At 34.1% G+C, this 19519-nt stretch overlaps 1 protein-coding gene across 1 annotated transcript in view; it reads left to right on the top strand.

Moving 5' to 3' along the window:
• The window catches only part of magi2b (membrane associated guanylate kinase, WW and PDZ domain containing 2b), a 144832-nt gene that overhangs the window by 60305 nt on the left and 65008 nt on the right, over positions 1 to 19519 (top strand). Inside the window, exons 3-6 of the mRNA XM_048157920.1 lie at positions 5314 to 5433; positions 7661 to 7876; positions 10738 to 10957; positions 15194 to 15273. Of these exons, the coding sequence (XP_048013877.1) occupies positions 5314 to 5433; positions 7661 to 7876; positions 10738 to 10957; positions 15194 to 15273 (636 nt within the window). The remainder of the gene's footprint in view (positions 1 to 5313; positions 5434 to 7660; positions 7877 to 10737; positions 10958 to 15193; positions 15274 to 19519) is intronic.

Here is a 19519-nt window from a genome sequence, read left to right as displayed (position 1 = left end):
CTGTGCTCATACTGTGCGTATTGCCACCTAGCGGACTCTTCTATACTGCTTGCGCATGCGCTGTTGCACGCGGACTGTCTGCGCGGTCTCGAAATTTGGCCTGCACGCGGCCAGGGTGTGCCGAAGTATACCCGGGGCTTAAGCGCTCAGTGAAGAACATGTTTTTGAAGTGTTGATCATTGTAGCCAATCACAGACATATCTGTTGAGCACATGAACACAATAGCCAATCAGAGGTGTTTAAGAATCTGCTCAACAGTGCTCAAAATGCTAGGGGGGAATGCTGGTATCATCACATTTTTTAAAGGTGCCATCGAACGTTTTTTTACAAGATGTAATATAAGTCTAAGGTGTTCCCTGAATGTGTCTGTGAAGTTTCAGCTCAAAATACCCCATAGATTTTTTTTAATTAATTTTTTTAACTGCCTATTTTGGGGCATCATTAAATATGAGCCGATTTATGCTGTGTGGCCCTTTAAATCTCGTGCTCTCCACCCACAGAGCTTGCGCTTGCCTTAAACAGTGCGTAAACAAAGTTTACACAGCTAATATAACCCTCAAATGGATCTTTACAAAGTGTTCATCATGCATGTGTCGGATTATGGGAGTATTGTATACTGTTATATTGTTTACATTTGATTCTGAATGAGTTTGAGGCTGTCCTCCGTGGCTAACGGCTAATGCTACACTGTTGGAGAGATTTATAAAGAATGACGTTGTGTTTATGAATTATACAGACTGCAAGTGTTTAAAAAATGAAAACAGTGACAGCTCTTGTCTCCGTGAATACAGTAAGAAACGATGGTAACTTTAACCACATTTAACAGTACATTAGCAACATGCTAACGAAACATTTAGAAAGACAATTTACAAATATCACTAAAAATATCATGATATCATGGATCATGTCAGTTATTATTGCTCCATCTGCCATTTTTCGCTGTTGTTCTTGCTTGGTTACTTAGTCTGATGATTCAGCTGTGCACAGATCCAGATGTTAATACTGGCTGCCCTTGTCTAATGCCTTGAACATGTGCTGGCATATGCAAATATTGGGGTCATACATATTAATGATGTTATGTTGAGATTCACCTGTTCTTCGGAGGTCTTTTAAACAAATGAGATTTACACAAGAAGGAGGAAACAATGGAGTTTGAGACTCACTGTATGTCATTTCCATGTACTGAACTCTTGTTATTTAACTATGCCAAGATAAATTCAATTTTTCATTCGAGGGCACCTTTAAATTTCAGTACCGACTTGTCAGTACTTTTGACAACTCTAAAATGGCCCCTAAGTGGTGAACCCTGTTTTGTTTTCAGACAGTTGAATATAACTTTCAAAAAAGTCCAGTACAAACGTTACTGCCGTTCGTCAACGGCAGCTGTCACTATCTTCCATAGGATCATAGTCCCATTTAACAAAGTTCGGTTCAACCTTTGTGGACTTTGAATGCGTGGCCTTTGAAATCTGTGTCATTTGATGAATTTAACCTCTTAATTGGGACACAGCTTTACAGTCTTTACAATGGTACACACTGTATAAAAGTCCTAGATCACTTTTCGAACTATTTAAAAACTTTTTTTCAACTGAAACTTTTTTTCCTTTTTTTCTGAAAGACGTTTTGTCATCTGAACAATCAGTATGTTGTTAAGCAACAGGATCCATTGAACACCCTCTACTTCTATCCCTCACAGCCTCGTTTTCATTCAAATAACCGGTTGGTAATTTAAAGATAACTGTCATCTGTTTATCTGCTAATTTGGCAATGACCTGTTGTGACAGGCATCACAAAGTATTTATTTGTGGTTATGATGGATTTTATGGCACTGTGATGATAAAATGTGACTTTAAATATGGGTCATTTCATTTCTGCTCATTAAAGACAAAGTAACGCACAGATGGATTTGTCAGGTAAGATGAGAGATAACAAGCAATGAATACAGGCAACAAATTTCTGAGCGGAAAAATTAATGGAGAAAAAAAATCATTTTCTAACTGTTTTCTTAAATAACAATAGAATAAAGTTTTACAATTGTGTTTTTCTTTCAGGCCTGGGAAGTCATGGAAATGTTAAATATAGGTTGACATAAGGTTCATTTTTCATTTTTATTTCATGTCTTCTCACAAGCTGACTGTTATTATTGATTATGATTATTAGCCTCATCTGACGACCCATCCGTTACATCTGTGCTCGCATTTTGAAGTAAAATCAAATCTTGTTAATCACCCACTTGATTAATCTTAAATTGTCTTTTGAATTGCTAGAATTAATAAGAATGCTCAATTAAAAAAGGCTACCCTAATGTCGAATGCACTGTAATTTTTCACAGAAACATGAAATGGCTTTTCTGAATTCGTATTTTAAAGGGATAGTTCACCCAAAAATAAAAATGTGATGTTTATCTGCTTACCCCCAGGGCATCCAAGATGTAGGTGACTTTGTCTCTTCAGTACAACACAAATGATGATTTTTAACTCCAACCGTCGCAGTCTGTCAGTCAAATAATGCGAGTGGATGGGAACTTCTACTATAAGAGTAAATAAAACTTGCATAGACAAGTCCAAATTAAACCCTGCGGCTCGTGACGACACATTGATGTCCTAAGACACAAAAGGATTGGTTTTTACGATAAACCGAACAGTATTTATATCATTTTTTACCTCTAATACACCACTATGTCCAACTGCGTTCAGCACTCGTTTAGTGAGGTCTGATCGCGCTCTGACAACGACAGTGATGTCTAGCACTCATTGAAGTATAAGCGCGAGACATCACTTCCGCTGTCAGAGCGCGATCAGACCTTACTAACCGAGTGCTGAATGCAGTTGGACATAGTGGTGTATTAGAGGTAAAAAATTATATAAATACTGTTCAGTTTCTTGCACAAACCGATCGTTTCGTGTCTTAGGACATCAATGTGTCATCACGAGCCGCAGGGTTTAATTTGGATTTGTCTGTGCATGTTTTTTTGACTCTTATAGACGAAGTTTCCATTGGCATGCATTATTTGACTGACAGACGGCAACGGTTGGAGTTAAAAATCATCATTTGTGTTCTACTGAAGAAACAAAGTCACCTACATCTTGGATGCCCTGGGGGTAAGCAGATAAACATCAAAAAAACTATCCCTTTAATGGCTCACGTGTTGTAAGTATTTTCGCACTGGCATTGAACACCTGATCATTGGTCATTTCTTTCTTTTAATTTTGATGGGAAGGTCATTAAAGCCAACATGTAAAGCAAACAGCAGGGATTGTTTCTCTCATGGTGAAGTTCACAAGCCAAAAGCTTGATTTATTTATTTTCCCCTTTAGAGTGAGAGTTTTGTGAAATCAAAGATGATTTGGTTGAGAGCTCAAGGGACTGGATTATGATATCGTTGCTAAGTATGTGTCTTGCAAATCCCCAGTGTCTGATTTCTTAAGAATGTTTGATTACCCTCAGAAGACTCAGCCTCAGTTCATGCATTAATTATGCGCGAAATTTACATAAACAGTCAATATGGAACTTGGAAACGACACTGTTATTACTTGGTGATTTGTTTGACCTGACTCTTTGTCATTATTAGGTTTGAAATGCTGCTCCTTTCAAAAAAGTACCAGAAAGTACCATGGTATTAACATTTTTCAGAGGATCTATATATCCATATATTTGGGGTCAGTAAGAACTCTTATGCTCACCAAGCTGCATTTATTTGATCAAAAATATATCCATTTTTTTCAAATAATACATTTTAAAGTGTCATTTATTCCTTGAGTGTCACATGATACTTCAGATATCATCCTAACATGCTGATTTGCTGATCAAGAAACATTTCTTATCAATGTTGAAAATTTTGAAAAGTTATGATTTTTTTATTCTGGATTTTTTGATAAATCAAAGTTTGAATGTACAGCATTTATTTGTAAACATCTTTATTGTCACTTTTGTACGGAAGAGGATTAGGGCCAAGCAATAATAAAAAAATAAAACCATCTCGAGATTAAAGTTGTTAAATTTTGAGAAAAAAGTCTAAATAAAATGTTGAGAATAAACTCATTAAATTACGAGAAAAAAACTTGTTAAATTTCAAGAAAAAAGTCGAGATAAAATGTTGAGAATAAACTCATTAAATTATGAGAATAAAGTCATTAAATTACGAGAAAAAAGTTGTTAAATTATGAGAACAAATTCGTAATTTAACGAATTTGTTCTCGTAATTTAACAACTTTTTTCTCATAATTTAACGAGTTTATTCTCAACATTTTATCTCGACTTTTTTCTCGAAATTTAACAAGTTTTTTCTCGTAATTTAATGAGTTTATTCTCAACATTTTATCTCAACTTTTTTCTCGAAATTTAACAAGTTTTTTCTCGTAATTTAACAAGTTTATTCTCAACATTTTATCTCGACTTTTTTTCTCGAAATTTAACGAGTTTTTTCTCATAATTTAACGAGTTTATTCTCAACATTTTATCTTGACTTTTTTCTCGAAATTTAACGAGTTTTTTCTTGTAATTTAACAAGTTTATTCTCAACATTTTATCTCGACTTTTTTCTCGAAATTTAACAAGTTTTTTCTCGAAATTTAACAACTTTAATCTCGAGATGGTTTTATTTTTTTATTATTGCTTGGCCCTAATCCTCTTCCGTACTTTTGATCAATTTAATGCTCCCTTGATGTAAATAAAAATTCATTTCTGTCAAAAAAAAAATCTTACCGACTTACTGAAAATAAAAGATACAGTACTCTAACAATTCAGTTTTCCTGAAAATAAAAGATTAAGTACACTAACAATTCAGTTTTCCTGCAATAAAAAATAAGCAATATTGTGAATTTTGTAATTTGTTTTTATGAATATTTAATTTGCCCATTATCTTTCTTTAAACTTCAGAAGATAATGACAAGTCTGATTCATTTCTGTGAATAAGCTCCAGCTGTCCATTTCAGTAAATCCATTCAAATATGATTCATCATCACTTTGAATTGTTCACTGAGATTTCTGTTGCAGTTTTTGTATATTAAAATGCTTTAGTAAAAATATGCAAATAAATATTATTACTTTGTATCTTTAAATAATTCTATTTAATAATTGTCAAACAGTTTCATTGTTATTGTATTTTACATCTTGCATTAAAATATGCAAATCGCATATATTATATTCCTTATTTACAATGCACATTTTTCAGCTTTTTTGTACTATCCTATTCAAATAAACCAATAAATAAAATAAAATACATTTCAAATTTACTTGGCTAAATGCCATGGTAAATGAATATGATGGTCTTTTACCAGCATTGTGATAACAAATGTGTTGTTTTGTCTGCAGGCACGACCAGACAGCCCAAAGAGGGGGAGGTCCCAGGTGTGGACTACAACTTTGTGAGCGTTGAGCGGTTTATGGAATTAGAGAAAAGTGGGGCCTTGTTAGAAAGTGGAACGTACGAAGGTAAGTGAAATTCCACTTTAAACCTCCCACATCTCCATTAATCATTACCACTTATGCCACACCTGTTACGCCATAGCGGCCTGGAATATGAATTTTCCTAAATTTGCTCGATGGTACCGCAAAAGAGAGTGTGTATGTCTTTGACATTGAGCAAAGGTATTCAGAACTAGTGCAGTTTGGTCTCTTGAGGACCGACTGAGGTGTGTGGACTACTTTCAGATGCAGGTTTCATTTCTCTTCATGAGGAGAGGATATCCTTCCCATGATTCTGAGGCACAGCATCATTCATAACCAGTGTTGGAGAAAGTTACTTTTAAAAGTAATGCATTACAATGTTGCATTATTCCCTAACTAATTGCGTTACTTTTTATGTAAAGTAGTTTATGTAAACTTGGTTACTTTTTATGTAAAGTAATGTGTTACATTACTTTTTCCGTTACTTTTACTCATCTGGGCTGGGCTTGCTTTTTAAATAACAAAAAAATATATATATTTTGGCAAATGTAAAGGTCCTTTCACAACAGAAGTCAAATGAATAAGCCTCAGACTGAAGGAAATGCAAATTCACGCCTGTACAGTAGAGGGCGCAGCTCAAACAAACCTTTCAGCTGTGCTGCCATTCAGGATTGCAGAAGAAAAGGATGCAGGAGAAGAAAGTTCAACACTAAAAATTAAGTACATAGTTTATTTGTGTTATTTAATTATTAAGGGTTTGTGCAATATTCTGAGTTTGCATTTCACTGTTTTTATTGATTTTAAGGAATATTGAATCTGTTTTTGTGCAAGTGAGATAAGTAAATACCTGCTCACATTTATTTAGTCTAGAACTACATGTTCGCACACAACGCCTCTGCACTTAGTTTTTCTTAACATGTGGATAGGCGAGCTGTCAATCAATAAATGGGAAAACAAAGTAACTTGCATTACTTATTTGAAAAAGTAACTCGAATATATTCTTGTAAATTTAAAAGTAATGCGTTACTTTACTAGTTACTTGAAAAAGTAATCTGATTACATAACTCGCATTACTTGTAATGCATTACCCCCAACACTGTCCATAACAGCTTCAGTCAGGCACTTTGCGAATAGCTTTGTTTACTCTAAAATGACAGAGAAATACAAATTTGAGATTTTTGACATTTTATTTTATAGCTTCGACAAATTACATTTAATAGGGATCATTTTGATTATCGGCAGATATTGGGGGATTTTTCCCTTATTTTTACATTTAGATTATCTAAACTCATCTAAAACTCACTTAAAGTTAATCTTTAAAACATTGATTTTAAATTTTTCATGCTGTACATTATAATGTTGTGATGCCTAAATTCACTTGTAGCATTTTTTAGAGTTTTATTTTAATTTAATTTCTGTTTTTAATTCATTTAACATCAGCTGTTTATCAGTAATGGCCAGAATTTTAATAAATATAATGTATTATATTCAAATAGAAAAACGTTATTTAAAAATGTAATAATGTTTCACAATATTACTGATTTTAATGTATTTTTGATCAAATAAATGCATCTTGGTGAGCATAAGAGAATCCTTTCAAACACATTGCAACCGACCCCCAAATTTTTTGAACAGTATAAATGGACCAAAATTTTGCATATGCAAATATTTATCCAATCAAATGCTCTCTAGAATGAGAATGTACTATCTTCCTCTGACTAGCAATAGCTATTATCAAAACATGGTTCATGTCAACACAATAAAAACGACTGTGTTTGTCATTTAATAGGATATAGAATATAAGATATTTAAATAGAAGTCAGCATAACTGTGGGTGTATTGATTTTATAGGTTTCATGTGGTCTTGTTTGAGGTGATTTCATGTCACTTTAAGGTAACCCACTCACAGTCTATGATTCTGGGTCACAGGCTGTAATTTAAATGAATCTATGAACTTCACCTCTTCTGTTCCTGTCCCTACAGACCTGCAAATGAATTCATAAATCCTGTGCCGTACCTACACAGGAGCTCAGTTTTTAATCATTAAACAGATTTCCCTGGATACACATGATTTCTTTTCAATCTTGAATGAAACGATTGAGTCACCAGTGAACGAGGGTGCTGTAACGGCAAACATCACACAGAAAAAAAAAACTCCAGCAAAGTTCATGAACAAAAAACATGATTGAAAAGTTACTTGAAAAGTCTGACTTTACCTTTTCGCATGCCAAGGAGATTTTTAAGTCCCCCAAATTTTTTTGTTTGTTTCTAGATAACTTCTATGGCACGCCAAAGCCTCCTGCCGAACCCACGCCGATGCTGTTTAATGTGACGGACCAACTCTTGCCCGGTGCCCGACCCAGTGCAGAGGGAAAAAGGAAGAGAAACAAGTCCGTCAGCAACATGGAGAAAGACAGCATTGAGCCACCAGAAGAAGAGGAGGAAGAGAGCCCTGTCGTCAATGGCAACGGCATCGCCATCACACCAGGTTACTACCTGCCACTGATACCTGCCGCTTTATTTCAACTCTTCTGTTGTTCGTAACTCCAAGATGAGGTTTTGAATCATACTGAACAATTGAGGCTCTTAAAAAACATTTTTTGTTGTTATTTTCATTAGGAAAATGCATTAAGCATACATGTCCATGAACATTTCTGATGCAGATCTTTGAATCAGTGTTTTGATTTAAATTACTGAAATTCACTGAAACATGCGTCCTAACTTCTTTGATGCTCTCCAGATGGTTTCCAGATGGAATTTGAGGGACTCTGACAAGCAACTTCTTTCAAAAACTCTTCCTTGTCAATGTTCCATTATAAAAAAGAAGTACACTTTAGCATACTTTCAAAAAGAGTACTATTAAATGGTTAGTTTACCCAAAAATGAAAATTCTGTCATTAATTAGATACTCCCCCTCATGTCGTTCCACACCCGTAACACCTTCATTCATCTTCAGAACACAAATTAAGATATTTTTGATAAAATCTGATGGCTCAGTGAGGCCTGCATTGACAGCAAGGTAATTAACACTTTCAGATGCCCAGAAAGCTACTAAGGGCGTATTTAAAACATTCATGTGTCTACAGTGGTTCAACCTTAATGTTATGAAGTGATGATTATACTTTTTGTGCGCCAAAAAAACAAAATAATGACTTTATTCAACAATATCTAGTGATGGACGATTTCAAAACACTGCTTCATGAAGCTTCGAAGCTTTACAAATCTTTTGTTTCGAATCAGTGGTTCAGAGTGTGTATCAAAAGTCACGTGACTTGAGTGAACGAGGCTTCGTTACGTCATAAACGTTTTGAAATTTCAATGGTTCATGTGACTTTGGCAGTTTAATGCGCTACGAACCTCTGATTTGAAACAAAAGATTCGCAAAGCTTCGAAGCTTCATGAAAGAAGTGTTTTGAAATCGCCCATCACTAGATATTGTTGAATAAAGTCATTATTTTGTTTTTTTGGTGCACAAAAAGTATTCTCGTCTTTAGTAGATTTCTGGGCATCTGAGAGTGTTAATTATCTTGCTGTCAATGGAGGCCTCACTGAGCCATCGGATTTTATCAAAAATATCTTAATTTGTGTTCTGAAGATGAATGAAGGTCTTACGGGTGTAGAACGACATGAGGGTGAGTAATAAATGACAGAATTTTCATTTTTGGGTGAACTAACCTTTAAGGAAATCATATACTCAGAAGAATATACTGTACTATGAAAGCTTATAAAACAATTTAAAAAATAATTGCGAATTTTTATCTCACAATTCTGACTTTTTTTTCTCGCAATTGTGAGTTTATATCTCTCAATTCTGACTTTATAACATGCAGAAATGCAAGATATAAACTCGCAATTCTGAGAAAAAGTCTTTTTTCCCCTCAGAATTGGACTTTATAAAAAGAAAAGAAGTCAGAATAGCAAGGAAAAAAGTCAGATAAAAAGTAAGATAAAAAAATACCTTTTTGTTTATCATGTGGTGAAAACAAGCTTAAAGGGTTAGTTCACCCAAAAATGAAAATTCTGTCATTTATTTCTCACCCTCATGCCGTTCCACACCCGTAAGACCTTCGTTAATCTTCAGAACACCAATTGAGATATTTTTGTTGAAATCCGATGACTCAGTGAGGCCTCCATTGAGAACAATGTTACTGCACCTCTCAAGATCCATAAAGGTACTAAAAACATATTTAAATCGGTTCATGTGAGTACAGTGGCTCAATATTAATATTATAAAGCGATGAGAATATTTTTGGTGCGCCAAAAAAACAAAATAACGACTTATATAGTGATGGCCGATTTCAAAACACTGCTTCATGAAGCATCGGAGCACAATGAATCAGTGTATCGAATCGGATCGCTTGTCAAACCGCCAAACTGCTGAAATCACGTGACTTTGGTGCTCCGAACAGCTCCCTATGCAGGCTTCACTGAGCCATCGGATTTCAACAAAAATATCTTAATTTGTGTTCCGAAGATTAACGAAGGTCTTATGGGTGTGGAACGGCATGAGGGTGAGTAATAAATGACATTATTTTCATTTTTGGGTGAACTAACCCTTTAAATATATACTTAAGTGTGAACTGAATGTAATGTTTTTGGACACTTAATTGCAATTAAATGAAGTTGTATTATAGTGCAAATTTATATTAAATGCGATTAGTTGAACTTTTTAAAGTGTTTTTTTTTAACCCACTTAAGTAAAGACTTAAGTGCAGTTTTATATGCAATTCTAAGTTACTTCTGTTGTCTTTAAAATATGGTTAAAGTGTACTGCCGAATGTACTGACTAGCTTTTATGTTATCTAAAATATACTTTAATGTAATTTCTTTTGAAACTTTAATGTCATGCATTTACATTTATTTGAAATGTCATATGATAAAGTTGCAATTTAGTGCATTTAAAATACATTACATATAACATCGAAGAACACACTACAGTTAAAATTGTAATCACATGCGTAATATGTTAGTCAGCACATCAAAGTATAGCCTATTTCTTTAAAGGGCAAGAAAATATTAAAACAATCATTTGAAATGTACTGTTAAACTTTTAATTTGACATTATTACAAATTTTTAAAAGTGTTCTTAAATGTGTTAAGATACATAATCATGAAATTGCAAATAGCCTTTTATTTTAAGTAATGTGCTATCTGCAAGTAGTTTTTATAAAATTAGCTTTTAAGGTTTGAAGTACACAACAAGTGCATATTTAAGCACACTTTTTCACAAAGGTTTGACTTTGACAGTCCCCAATCATTATTTGTTTGTTTAATGTAACCATATCTCTTTCTACCAGCCTTTTCTAATAATCTACTGTAAGTCACTCATTCCTTTTGTTTTCCTCACAGAATCGAGCGAACATGAGGACAAGAGCACGGATGCTTCTGGAGACGTGCCCGTCCAGCCATGCCCACCTGAGACCCCCACTCTTACCGCCACAGATGCCCCTGAGGAGGAAGGAGACTCCCCCAAGTCCCCACAAGACTCCCAGGAGAATGACGAACTGGGCCCTTTGCCAGACAACTGGGAGATGGCCTACACTGAAAAAGGAGAAGTTTACTTCATAGAGTGAGTGAAGTACACTTCAAAGCACACTTCATAATGAAAGAGGTGTGAACATATGGAGCGCTACCTGTTGCAGTGTCCTCTTTTACAGATTGTTACGGATGTCTGAATTATTTATGTGTGCCGTATTGAGCTCACTCAGTTTAATGCAGTTCGGTTGACTGCATTTTGAAAATGATTTGATGGATTCATACACAGTACGGTTGTAAATGTAGCTACAATCAGCGCTCCGACAGACCTTAGAAACACTTTCCTTGTGGATATTTCAGTAGTTATTATTATATTTCTGTCGACTGAACCAGCAGTGCCAATCATTTGTGAATTAATCATTCTTTTCAGTCAGTTCTTTCTTTTTGGTGATTTGGCGAAACGTTTGCAAAACGTTCTGAATCGATTCACATTCGTTTGGACCACTCTCTCACTGAATCATCAGTAAAACAAAGAGACAATTTCCAAATAGACTTTCCTCTTTTATTTATAGTAAATTTAGGCAGTTTCTATGGCGTTATTTTAAAGGTGCCGTAGAACGCATTTTCAAAAGATGTAATATAAGTCTAAGGTGTCCCCTGAATGTGTCTGTGAAGTTTCAGCTCAAAATACCCCATAGATTTTTTTTTTATTCATTTTTTTAACTGCCTATTTTGAGGCATCATTAAATATGCACTGATTCAGTGCGCGGCCCCTTTAAATTCTCGTGCTCCCCGCCCCCGGAGCTTGCGGCTGCCTTAAACAGCATAAATAAAGTTCACACAGCTAATATAACCCTCAAAATGGATCTTTACAAAGTGTTCGTCATGCAGCATGTCTAATCGCGTAAGTATAGTATTTATTTGGATGTTTACATTTGATTCTGAATGAGTTTGATAGTGCTCCGTGGCTAAAGCTAACATTACACACTGTTGGAGAGATTTATAAAGAATGAAGTTGTGTTTATGAATTATACAGACTGCAAGTGTTTAAAAATGAAAATAGCGACAGTCTTGTCTCCGTGAATACAGTAAGAAACGATGGTAACTTTAACCACATTTAACAGTACATTAGCAACATGCTAACGAAACACAGAAAGACAATTTACAAATATCACAAAAAATATCATGTTATCATGGATCATGTCAGTTATTATTGCTCCATCTGCCATTTTTCGCTGTTGCCCTTGCTTGCTTACCTAGTCTGATGATTCAGCTGTGCACAGATCCAGACGTTAATACTGGTTGCCCTTGTCTAATGCTTGAACATGAGCTGGCATATGCAAATATTGGGGGCGTACATATTAATGATCCTGACTGTTACGTAACAGTCGGTGTTATGTTGAGATTCGCCTGTTCTTCAGAGGTCGTTTAAACAAATGAGATTTATATAAGAAGGAGGAAACAATGGAGTTTGAGACTCACTGTATGTCATTTCCATGTACTGAACTCTTGTTATTCAACTATGCCAAGGTAAATTCAATTTTTGATTCTAGGGCACCTTTAATTGTATATTTTAATGTTATGTTATGTTAAATATATCTTTTGAAGGAATTTATTTTAAGTACTTGCCCCTGAAATTATTTTTTTTTTTATTATTAATTTGAAATATTTAATCAGTTAACTTTTATATAAATTATATAATTTTTATATAAATATTAATTATAAAATAATATTTTCATACATTTATTGTTTTATCTAAACAACAATCATAGCTGATTCGATTTAAAATGTTTAATGCTAGATGGAAGATATATCAGAATTGTTTTCATTTATATAAACCAAAATATTACAATAATTAGTAATAAAAAGCAGTATTTATGATTAGTGATCGACTGATATTGATTTTTTTTTTTAGAACCGATACCGATAATTTGTGTTTTGTGCCCAATAACCAATATGCAGAACCGATATTTATTTACTGTTATACTTCTGTTTTTGACACGATTACAACACCACTAAACTGAACAAACCATTTTATTTATAACAATCACTCCCTCCTTGCATAGAAAACAAAACAAACTGTTACTAAACTGTTTTTGTTGAAAATTAGTAGTCTTTCATGTTAATTTTAATCTTCCCATTACAAAAATAATTTTATTTATAAAAAGCATCAGCAGCAACACTAATGTTAACAATAAGCAAAATAAATGTAGAATGTCTGATGTTTTCAAATGGAGAAAATAAATTAAAGACAGAGTCATATCAACTTTGCAGAAATGTAATACTTAACTTAAAACAACAGTTTTAGTAGATTTATAAGTTGTTTAATAGGCTAAAGAGTGAAGAATAATTCACTGCATAATGTTAAATAACTGAATAATATTCTCTGGAATATTGGAATATAACAAACAAAACATTGTATTTTATTGCATTTCTCAACTGGTATATTATATCAGAATTATTAATAGATTATAAAAGATTATGAAATAGTTCTAGATTATGAAATATCTGCTGACAAAGCCCTGTTTATCTATACATTTACACAGAGATAATAAATTATTAATTTCCATAGAGTTGTTTACTTGCATGTTTATTAGCGAAATAATGTTTAAATAGTAAATGTTTATAGAATTACGGTGATTTAAACAAGTGAATCTTGTTAAAATTTACATGCGGTGGCCGTGCTGTTGGAGCATTTCCTGAGCATCAACCCGCTGAGCGAACAGCAAAATGCAGACGACTTCACAAGACTAAGGATGATCATAGACAACAGAAAGAGAATTAAATTCAGTGCTTTTATTTCCAACATGTGCTCATTCATGGCTGTATTATTTAATTCATGCAAAGATTATTGGGACAGGACTTGACAGATTATCTTACGTGGCTCCTTGAGCTTGTCTCTATTTCTTAGAGACATAACTAGCTACATTTCAGGCATTTATGTAACACATCTAATTTGTGCATTAATGGATGTTATGTTAAATAAAGTTTACTAATTACAGCAAAGCAGGTAAGTATACTTTACATGTGCACGCCGTTGTCTCGTCTCCCCTCAGATGCGCTGAAATGGCGATCCTGCGTGCAATTCTCAAAACACCCATAAGATGGCGACGATTATCGGTAAATCCGATATTACAAAACCGATATCCAATTATGGTAAAATGCTTAAAGCAGAACTAAGTAACTTTTTTTTACCTTCATAAATAGTCTTCTAAGTCCTTACGATGGTTAATTGAGTTGTAGTGGTGTGTTTGAGGCGAGCACTAACCCCCTCTGGCACGTCTACGCCAGAAAGCAGCACTTGCAAGTTGAGCATCGCCGACCCGACACAATCTCGCCTCATGTTCACGTTCACGCGAAAGTGAGAAAAAATGCTTTACGGTAATTCAAAAACAATGTATATATTATGACTTTATAAGACAATTTCGAAAATTACCCACCTCCATCGAGATTTCTTGTACTGTATTTGCAAAACTACTGCGCTGGTGAGCGTTGTAGTCGTTGTAGTCTAGAGCTGCGCTTGGAGTATTTACGACAGTGTGATTCACTGAAGGAACCTGTAGGGGGAGCTTCGCAAATCTTACTGAGTTCCGCTTTAAATATCGGGGAAAATATCAGTAAACCGATATATCGGTCGATCTCTATTTATGAGTTTTTAAAGAACACGTTTTGATAGATATAAAATGCTGCATGTGGACTTCCATGAACTTTTTGATCATTGAATCAAATTTTTGTTTAAAATCTATACCTTGTAATGGATATTTCGAACTGATTTACAGAAATATTTAAAACTTTTTAACTCTAATGTCTAAGAAATTTAAATCCTTAATACTATTAGAACATCTATTTTATCACTCTTAACACACTTTGAATAAATACTTTTATTATTTTCAATATTTTGAATCATCATGAATTTCATGACAGTATTTTAAAATAGCATGAACATTCAGTATATATCACTTAGCGTTAGTACATGGTGCAACTTCAATTCTATCATGAATCATCATGATAAATGGATCACCATAAAAACTGAATCTGCAGAGTAGCAGAGCGAGAGAAAGATGTTCCCCTTCCTCCATCTGTCCTTAATGAGAAACGAGGGACTTATTAAAACTATTGATTGTCATTGTTTTAACTGGAAAACCCCCAACCACTGTGACTGAGCTGAGGCCTTCTGGGATATCTAGTCTAAAATGTTTTACATTTCAAAGTGAAGCTTGTACCAACATTTGGCTGACATAACACACATAAAGATGATTCCGATTTGAATCGTGGCAGCTAAACTCTATCATATGTACTATTAATTGTTACAAAATTCTTTTCATTTCAGTCACAATACCAAAACGACGTCATGGCTCGACCCTCGACTAGCGAAGAAAGCCAAGCCCCCAGAGGAATGTGAGGAAGATGGTGAGTGCACTGGTGTTTTACCGTGTGTGTGAGTATGTTTCTCCTTTTTTTCACTTGGAGAAATTTGATGTTGTGACCTCTACATGTATTTTCCCCCTCGGAGACATACGCTTGAGAGAGTGTAACATGAATTCCGAGGGGGAGATTTCCATTTTGTGCGTTTGTTCACGATGTCAGGACATGCTCAGATTGTGCTCTGGGTTCATGAAACATCCAGAAAGACAAACTCTACTAGCTCATGATGATTACACACTGTGTTTATGAATGACTGAATGGATTGGATAAAAGAAAGTTCATTTAGCATTGATGCATCAGTTCATCTCTTAAATCTTTCTTTTTTCTTTTTTCCCTGTTAAACCATCTATTTTGTGCGTTCAACCATCCATCTTTATAGTCATTCATTAGTTTAACATTAGTCCATTAAGCATCTATCCTTCCTTCCTTCCTTCCTTCCTTCATTCATTCATTCATTCATTCATTCATTCATTCGATTGCTTGTTCAATCACTTGTTCGTTTGTCCATCCATCCATCCATCCATCCATCCATCATCCATCCATCCATCCATCCATCCGTTTGTTAGTAAATTCGTCCATTAAGCCATTTATCCTCTATTCATTTATTCATTTGCCTGCTGATTAATGTTTATGCACCCATCCATCCATTCATCTATTGCTTGTTGATTCATTTGTTTGTTTGTTCATCCATCCATCCATCCATCCATCCTTTCTCCATTTGTTTTTTTCTTCATTCATGGCTTAATGGCTAGCCATCTATCATCTATTCATTGAATTGCTTGTTGATTCATTTGTTTGTTCATCCATCCATCCATCCATCCTTTGTCCAATTGTTTTTCTTCATTTATTCATCCATTAAGCCATCTATCATCTATCATCTATTCATTGAATTGCTTGTTGATTCATTTGTTTGTTCATCCATCCATCCATCCATCCATCCATCCATCCATTCATTCTCCATTTGTTTTTCTTCATTCATTCATCCATTAAGCCATCTATCATCTATTAATTGAATTGCTTGTTGATTCATTTGTTTGTTCATCCATCCATCCATCCATCCATCCATCCATCCATTCTCCATTTGTTTTTCTTCATTCATTCATCCATTAAGCCATCTATCATCTATTAATTGAATTGCTTGTTGATTCATTTGTTTGTTCATTCATTCATTCATTCATTCATCCATCCATCCATCCATCCATCCATCCATTCGTTCTCCATTTGTTTTTCTTCATTCATTCATTAAGCCATCTTCATTCATTCATTAAGCCATCTATCATCTATTAATTTAATTGCTTGTTGATTCATTTGTTTGTTCATTCATTCATTCATTCATTCATTCATTCATTCATCCATCCATCCATTCGTTCTCCATTTGTTTTTCTTCATTCATTCATTAAGCCATCTATCATCTATCATCTATTCATTGAATTGCTTGTTGATTCATTTGTTTGTTCATCCATCCATCCATCCATCCTTTGTCCAATTGTTTTTCTTCATTCATTCATCCATTAAGCCATCTATCATCTATTAATTGAATTGCTTGTTGATTCATTTGTTTGTTCATTCATTCATTCATTCATCCATCCATCCATCCATCCATCCATACATTCGTTCTCCATTTGTTTTTCTTCATTCATTCATTAAGCCATCTTCATTCATTCATTAAGCCATCTATCATCTATTAATTTAATTGCTTGTTGATTCATTTGTTTGTTCATTCATTCATTCATTCATTCATCCATCCATCCATCCATTCGTTCTCCATTTGTTTTTCTTCATTCATTAATTAAGCCATCTATCATCTATCATCTATTCATTGAATTGCTTGTTGATTCATTTGTTTGTTCATCCATCCATCCATCCATCCATCCATCCTTTGTCCAATTGTTTTTCTTCATTCATTCATCCATTAAGCCATCTATCCTCTATTAATTGAATTGCTTGATTCATTTGTTTGTTCGTTCATTCATTCATTCATTCATTCATTCATTCATTCATCCATCCATTCGTTCTCCATTTGTTTTTCTTCATTCATTCATTAAGCCATCTATCATCTATCATCTATTAATTGAATTGCTTGTTGATTCATTTGTTTGTTTGTTCATCCATCCATCCATCCATCCATCCTTTCTCCATTTGTTTTTCTTCATTCATTCATTCATTAAGCCATCTATCATCTATCATCTATTAATTGAATTGCTTGTTGATTCATTTGTTTGTTTGTTCATCCATCCATCCATCCATCCATCCATCCTTTCTCCATTTGTTTTTCTTCATTCATTCATCCATTAAGCCATCTATCATCTATTAATTGAATTGCTTGTTGATTCATTTGTTTGTTCATCCATCCATCCATCCATCCATCCATCCTTTCTCCATTTGTTTGTTTCTTCATTCATGGCTTAATGGCTAGCCATCTATCATCTGTTCATTGAGTTGCTTGTTGATTCATTTGTTTGTTCATCCATTCTCCATTTCCATCCATTCTCCATCCATCCATTCTCCATTTGTTTGTTTGTTCTTTCATTCATCCATTAAGCCATCTATCATCTATTCATTCATTCATTTGCTTAGTTATTCTTTCATTTGTTTGTTTGTTCAGCAGCCATCCATCCAACCTTCCATGTTTGTTTGTTTATTCGCCCATCATTTAACTATCTATCCTCCATTTATTCGTTTGCGTGTTCATTCATTCAATCAATTATTTGTTCGATCATAAGTTTATTTGTTCATCTATAAAGCCATTCATACATTAGTTTGTTTGTTCATACATTCGTTCATCCTTTAAGTATCTATCCTCCTTTGATTTATTTGTTCATTCATTTATTTGTTTGATAAGAAAGGGATTGATCCTATTTTTCATTCATCTATAAAGCCATTCATCCTCCTTTCCATTCATTTATTAGTTTGTTCATGCATTCATCCAAAAAAACATTTAATCTGCATTCATTCATTCATTCATTCATTCATTCATTCATTCATTCATTCATTCACCCACCCATCCATGGCTTCATTCATTCATTCGTTCATTCATTCATTCATTCATTCATCCATCCACCCATCCATGGCTTCATTCATTCATCCATCCACCCATCCATGGCTTCATTCATTCATTCATTCATTCATTCATTCATTCATTCATTCATTCATAATGCATGGTGGTTCTATGTACCCAAATCTATCATCTTTGAAACCTTCTGTTGAATTAAAATGCAATTTAATGGGGCCAGAGAAATCAATATCTCTTTCCACAGGCCTTTTAATGCCTTTCTGTGACATGACTACTAATATCCCTCTCCGTAGTACAACATAGATCTATTTTTTGGGCAGGTCTGTACAACAATGTAAGCTCATACAGAATCATGATTGATTTCCATTGTGTTCAATACTACCTGCTGCGTAAAAATCACTTTGTGTATTGCAAATTTGATCCACATCTGTCTTCAAAGTTCAGACATGTACATAATTCAGAATTTAATTCAGGTGTCTGTTAGATAATGATCCTCATTGGGCGGCACAGATTCATCATAAATTCCCATCAAAGGCTTGATAAAACATGCTCTGTAAGTGTCAACCTGATTTTGCCTTCAAAATCAATGTTAGTCACAACACTTAAACATCTTTGTGTAATTTCAGAGGCGTGGCTGTTTAATTCAGAAACAATGGAATAATTTTTCCATTGTTCAAACGCTCCAAAATGTACTTGGTGCTTGCTAATTAATGAGCCCTGCTGGTTGGATTTGATAGCACAAATTTCACAGCACATTTAAAGACGCATCCGGCACACGCTCATATTTACACTTGTGCATTCAATGCACTCAAATATACATAAGCCACTCAGTGAATGAAAGAACCTGAAAAAGAGACTTCTCCCATAGTTGCCATGGCAACTGCCAATGGAGGACCATTGATTTAAGGAGGCTTGAGAAAAGATATTTAAGGTGGTCTGGGTTAGATAATTGCCTTAAAACCATGAAGGTCCCATAATGGTCTTGCATAAAAAAAACAACAACAGGATTTTCTCGAAAAAATATGTGGGATTTATCTCTAAAAGTGGTACATTAATAATCTAATAAATTGCAATATTCTGTACATATTGAATAGATAATATATTTGAACTTTTTGAATATTATAATTTATTATTTATTATAAAAATATCTTCTAAATGTGGTACATTAATCATCTGTATTATTTGATACAATTATATTTTGAAATTATTTTGAAATAC

The sequence above is a fragment of the Megalobrama amblycephala genome, linkage group LG15 (assembly GCF_018812025.1).
Source record: "Megalobrama amblycephala isolate DHTTF-2021 linkage group LG15, ASM1881202v1, whole genome shotgun sequence".
Lineage (NCBI taxonomy): Eukaryota > Metazoa > Chordata > Actinopteri > Cypriniformes > Xenocyprididae > Megalobrama > Megalobrama amblycephala.
Note: the sequence above shows the minus strand (reverse complement) of the source record. Positions and strands in the feature narration are given on the sequence as shown.